General features: G+C 38.7%; 1 protein-coding gene across 1 annotated transcript; it reads right to left on the bottom strand.

The window, feature by feature from the left end:
* Positions 1-3554: 3554 nt before the first annotated feature.
* Positions 3555-3989, bottom strand: LOC308521305 (serine/arginine-rich splicing factor 3-like; the record flags this gene model as incomplete). The annotated part of the gene is made up of 1 exon (XM_081094258.1): positions 3555-3989. One exon carries the CDS (start codon positions 3987-3989, stop codon positions 3555-3557), a length of 435 nt encoding a protein of 144 aa, XP_080950384.1.
* Positions 3990-6544: the final 2555 nt, after the last annotated feature.

Here is a 6544-nt window from a genome sequence, read left to right as displayed (position 1 = left end):
TTAACTTGTGTCAAGCAGGACATGGTCAGAAATGATGTGCATTACTTCTAAACCTGCTCTGTGATGACTTGCAGGTGCTCAGAGGTGGATTTACAGTGAAACTAATGAAGGTTAATACTGAGGGATCTCTCCTGTTACAGCTTCCTTCAAGACTCTCGGAGGGTCCTAGAATTGTGTGACAATTAAAATATATATATTTTTAACTACAACCCTTTATGAAATCAGTTTCTTTTCATGATAATTCTGTCACATTTCACCTTTTGTTATGTGTGATTTGAGTCATGGCAAGTATTTGGGGATTTGAAAAGAGGAATCTTGAGTTAAAGATCTGTGTGAATGGGCTCTGGGAAAATAAAATCATGTTTTTTTCTTTTCCCCATTTATATTTAATTGATTGTTTGTCTTCCAGACGTGTAAATAGCTATCAAGAGTTAATCGTCCATTGTGCCTATTCATACAAAGAATTATCAGAATATGGCTATATTCCATGGAACTCAGCATCAGTGTTAAAAGAATGGAGAACTCAGGTTTGAAATGCAGAGTTCCAGAGGAAGTACATAGAAAATTATTCCAGTTATCAGATTTGTAAAATTAAATGAATTAAATTTGTTTCTCACTGAAATCTAGTCAAAAGGATGTATATTCTTGTGAAGATAATGAAAAGCAAAACATCCCCAAACATGGAAAGAAAATAACAGAAAAAATGAAAGTAATAATTCTGATGAAAACACCATGTGATGTGTTTTGTTAAACTCCTAAGCTTTTGACATTTGTCAGAGCAGGTACCAGCACCTAGTATAATAAAATAAGTACTAAAATACCCAACTCCTTATATATTGATGTTGTGCCTGCATGAGCTCCGTGATGATAGATGCTATTTGTTCACCACTTGATCTCCAGAAATTAAAATGGAATGTGACATATAATAATCTGCCAGTACATATTTTTTTAAATGTCTATGTACATCATAGTGGGATTTTAGGATACCAGAAATAGATACCAGTATTATAGTAGTTTCCTATGAAGGAAAAAGACTCAGGCTGACTGACATCATCAGACTTGCAAATACTACAAGACAAAAGAGCAGCACTATTTTCTACTGCTGGATAACAGATTACCACACATTAGTGGCTTAAAAGAGCACGCATTTTTTTTTTTTTTTTTTTTTTTTTAATCTCAAAACTTCTGAGGGCCTGGAGAGTAGCAGGCTGGGTGCTATGCTGAAGGCTCACAGGACTGTGATCAAGGTATTGGTCAGGGTCGTAGTCTTATCTTAGGCTTGGGGTCCTCTTCTCACTGTGGTTGCCAGAACTTCATTTCTTAAAGTTGTAGGATTGAGGCCCTTAGCTGTGAGAGACCATTTTTCCAGGTGGGTCTCTCCAGAACATTTGCTTCTTCAAGGTCAGCATATTATCTATTAAGTTTAATATTTGAAAGATTTTGTGTGGAATTAATACTGTAATATTGTTTAATACTTTTCTGTTGGGGTCTAACCCCAGCAGGTCCAGGGGTTCCCAAAGGTGTGGACAGAGTCAGCGAAGAAGGAATGACACGGAGGAGTTCAGTTGATCAGCAGCCCAGCCAGGTTCCCTAGCCAGGATCTCCAACCAAATTCTGGGTCTTATTGTCTTGTTACATCTGTATTTATACCAGTTGATTTTAATCCTATCCATTCCATTCCAAAGATTAGGGTGTTCCTTGTCTCCATTCCAAGGTTACTCTATTGTTCTATCAAACTACAAGGAAGTAACTGAAGGAGATTATCCTAAGTAAAGATTATGTAGCTTTAAATGTGATTGTTTGTAGTTAAAGTGATTAACTACCCGCCTGGCACTTAGTTAAGGAGTTATGCAGATTTATTCCCTTCCTTAGTCCTGTTAATCCCTAACTCCAGGGAAAAGTCCTCACCTGGGGAAACAACCTTTCTTGGGGAGGTGGTTCTGTTTAAAACACATAGCACTAAGAGGGGGAGCAAACATACACCATATACGCCAGGTCCTTTGAAACATAAGCTGTACAGATGTTTCTTACCTACAGCGACTGTGTCAAGCAGCAAGGGTGGATCAGTTTCTGGCAAATTCCCCCATTTTTAAAAAAAATATATATATTATTGATTTTTTTACAGAGAGGAAAGGAGAAGGATAGAGAGTCAGAAACATCCATGAGAGAGAAACATCGATCAGTCGCTTCCTGGACACCCCTCACTGAGGATGTGCCTGTACCCAAGGTACATGCCCCAGACTGGAATTGAACCTGGGACCCTTCAGTCCACAGGCTGACGCTCTACCCGCTGAGCCAAACCAGTCAGGGCAAATTCCCCCATTTTTATTTTTTGAATGACAATGCATGTAAATCAGTGGCCACCTCTCGGATTGGGTTGTTTAAGACTCGGAAGACTTGTTTGTGACTTTGCCAACAGGTCAGTCCGAGGCTTAACCCTATATTGGCTCCCCACATCTTATTTTTTTTTTTTTTTGAAACCAAAACTTTAATCCCAGGGATTCTCACAAAACATTAGAAATGACAGCATGGAAAAAAATTTTGCACAGTAACTCAAAGTTCAGCTCTACAATGTATGCTTAAACTGGCAGGACACTGTTATCTTTAATAGTCTCAAATTTCCAAGTGAAGAATGTTACCAATAGTCATGTATTCATATATAGCAATCACTTAAATTTATGACCGAAAGCAAAGGTAAACTAACTTTCTTAAAACTTCTTAGATTCTACACTAACAGGACATCTGCTCAGTGTAAAGACTACTTGGATTTTTTTAAACCTCTAATCTAGCTCTAACCGGTTTGGCTCACTGGATAGAGCGTAGGCCTGCGGATTGAAGAGTCCCAGGTTTGATTCTGGTCAAGGGCATGTACCTTGATTGGGGGCACATCCCCAGTAGGGTGTGTGCAGGAGGCAGCTGATCGATATTTCTCTCTCATTGATGTTTTGAACTCCTTATCCCTCACTTTTCCTCACTGTAAAAAATCAATAAAATATATTAAAAAAAACATACAACGAATCTCTAATATACTTGAAGGGTGCAGCTTTAATTTTTAGCTACTGGCTTATGTTCACAGCAGCTTTTGAAGACTGCTTGTCCAACTATAGCTGCATATTAGGTCACAGCTTTGGAAAGTCTTACATCCAATTTTGCCAGTTTTGTTTCCACAATATTCCACATCACACTTTAGCTGGGCAGAAGTTAAGAGGTTTATTATCAGTCTGCGCAAGACTGAAGTTCAAAGCAAATTCAATTTTGCTTAAGGGAACATTGTAAGGTAACAATTCTTGATATTACATGCCTCATATGATCCATCTCAAACGATAGAGAATTCCATCTTTATGTGTCACTTTTCCAAACAAACAAATGTGAACAGCTAAAACATCTTAAAAATGCACCAAGTTAATGAAATCTCAAATAGCACTTGAATTTTCTGTACATCCTCCTGTCAAATGAAGCTATTTCCTGTATACCACTCATCTTGCAAATTGGTCTTCTATTTCCTTTCATTTGACCTAGATGGGCTCCGAGACCTAGCGAAGTATGGAGACGGCTTATGCTTTCTCTCCCGGGACAGTGATCTCTCTTCTCCTATCTCTGGAAAGGGACCTGCTCCGGCTATGGGAGAAGCTTCTGCGTCTTGGAGATCTGCGGCGAGATGGCAGACTCCTTCGATGATAATCATCTCCAGAGTGAGGATCCCAAGAGGCAGGCGGGCCTCGATTTCGACTTCTCTTTTCACCATTGGACAGTTCTGCTCTCACTCGGCAGCCACAGAGTGATCTCCCATCTAGCTCTCGGGCAGCATCAGCTGCATCTGGGGGATCTTCAAACTGCAGGAAAGCAAAGCCGGGAGGGTTTCTAGCCACCCACACACTTCTGAGTGGCCCATAATAGCCAAAAGCCCATTCCAATTCTCTCTTGTCACCGTTGTCCCCAAGATTTCCCACATAAACCTTACAATCCAATGGACCAGAATCACGATGCATTTCGATATCTGAGTGAGAAACTCAGCAGCTGAAGTCCACACACCCTCGACGACTCCCCGGCTCCCCTCCAACCCTCTCCACAGATCTGCGCACCTCCCCAGGTGGACAAAATTGCCGGCCCAAACAGGTGCAGGGGTTCCCAAAGGTGTGGACAGAGACAGCAAAGAAGGAATGACACGGAGACAGCATTCAGTTCATCAGCATAGCCAGGTTCCGTAGCCAGGATCTCCAGCCAAGTTCTGTCCAGGTTCTCCAGCCAGGTTGTGTTTATTCCTCCTGTTACATCTGTATTTATACCAGTTGAGTTTAATCCTATCCATTCTATTCCAAAGATTAGAGCTTCTCTTATCTCCATTCCAGGGAGTAAAGATTATGTAGCTTAAGCATGATTGTTCATAGTTAAAGTGATTAACTACCCCGTTGGCACTTAGTTAAGGGGTTTTACTGATAAAAATTCCCACCTGGGGAAACAAACTTTCTCAGGGAGGTGACCTTGGTTAAAACACACAGCACTAAGGGGAGCAAACATATTAAGAACAGTATGCCATATAGGCCAGGTCCCTGGAAACATAAGCTGTGCAGATGTTTCTTCCCTGCAGTGACTGTGTCCAGCAGCAAGGATGGATCAATTTTCTGCACTTTTCATTTAAATAGGTTTTGATACAGCGGACCATACATGGTAGTTATTACAAAATCAAAAATAAATATTACACTTCAGTGTGTAAAAATAAAATGTCAGTATCAGAATTTAGGATATGCAATGTGAAGAAAAAATAGAAGTACTAATAACCACCAATTTTCAGTGTAGAGGGTTAAATGTTATGGCAAACATGGAAAAATAAATAAAACTTTTTAGAACTAAAATAAAAGCATACATAAGTACTATTGCAGGGGTAATCTATAATAAATAAGAATGTCAGAGAATGAATACCCACTATCTAAAGTTGAAAATCAATAAATGTAATTAGGAAAGCACCATAAAACTAAAGTTTTTTTCAATGAAACTTCACTAGTATGTGCTGCCATGTACATTAATTGACTTATATAAAAAACTTTTACATTGAATGGAAGTTAGTTACTCAGATATAGAGATAACAGTTTTATTAAAGTAGTGGGATAATATGAAAGTTTTTTTATTTTAAATTTTAGTTTTTTATGTTATTACATTATTTTTATTTATAAAGCATAATTTTATATGGAACCTCTTCAAAAGAAATGTTAGAATGCCAATGCAAGGTGGGCAGAGATTTCACTTTTTCTGCTCTATTCTCAGAACACAGACAGTGATTGGCATATAGTAGACGAACATTTCTTGAGTGAATGAAATCTGAACTCTTCAAAGAAGACATAGAAGACAAAATTTTAGGTTCAGCAACTTCAATGCTGATTGCTTACTTTTCTTTTTTCTTTTAAAATATATTTTATTGATTTTTTACAGAGAGGAAGGGAGAGAGATAGAGAGTCAGAAACATCGATGAGAGAGAAACATCGACCAGCCGCCTCCTGCACATCCCCCACTGGGAATGTGCCCGCAACCCAGGTACATGCCCTTGACCGGAATCGAACCTGGGACCTTTCAGTCCTCAGGCCGACACTCTATCCACTGAGCCAAACCGGTTTTGGCACTTACTTTTCTTTTTATAAACTCCTTTTGATTCCACTTTAAGAATTTAATTTTATCCCTATTGCTCCAGGACCTTTTTCCTCATATGGTTTGCAACCATTACAGGGGAACTGCCATTTAAGATGAACACTGAAGGATGAGTAGGAATTGCATAAAGAGAATATCATCGATAGAGATAAGAGCCTTATGAAAACTTAATGTGTCATACGGATAGGAGGATATTTGAAATCATTAGAATATAGAGTTTGAGTGGTGAATGGAGCTAGAGTGTCTTTAGATGTTCCTGATCATGGGCAAAATAAAAAAGACAATAGAAACCATTCACACACATTGTGTTTTATTTATTTATTTATTTATTTATTTATTTATTTATTTATGAAATATATTTTATTGATTTTTTACAGAGAGGAAGGGAGAGGGATAGAGAGTTTGAAACATCAATGAGAGAGAAACATTGATCAGCTGCCTCCTGCACACTCCCCACTGGGGATGTGCCTGCAACCAAGGTACATGCCCTTGACCGGAATAAAACCTAGGACTGTTGAGTCCGCAGGCTGAAGCTCTAGCCACTGAGCCAAACCAGTCATGGCGCACATTGTGTTTTAAAACCATCTTTACAGCAGCACCAAGAATTGACATGAAGCAACACTGTAGAACTATTGTAGTGTTTCAGATAGAGGTTACATAGTCTGAGCTAGGATATTGAAGATACAAAAGATTATATATTAAAATATTCAAATTATTAGAACTTGGGGTGGCTGGATTATTATAGGGATGGAGGTTCAAAAAGCTAGTTGAGAAAATTTGGGCAAAAACTCTCAGAGAATTTGAATGGGTGTGAATTTAACTTTTTTGGTGGCGATAGTAATAATGTTCTGTGTGTTTTCTTGTGATTATGCTGATGCATGTGAATTGGTGGTTCTGTTCAGTA

Source organism: Myotis nattereri, assembly GCF_964212035.1.
Source record: "Myotis nattereri genome assembly, chromosome: 1".
In the NCBI taxonomy this organism is placed as follows: Eukaryota; Metazoa; Chordata; class Mammalia; order Chiroptera; family Vespertilionidae; genus Myotis; species Myotis nattereri.
The sequence above is the reverse complement of the archived record's forward strand: the minus strand, read 5'-3'. Positions and strand labels throughout refer to the sequence as shown.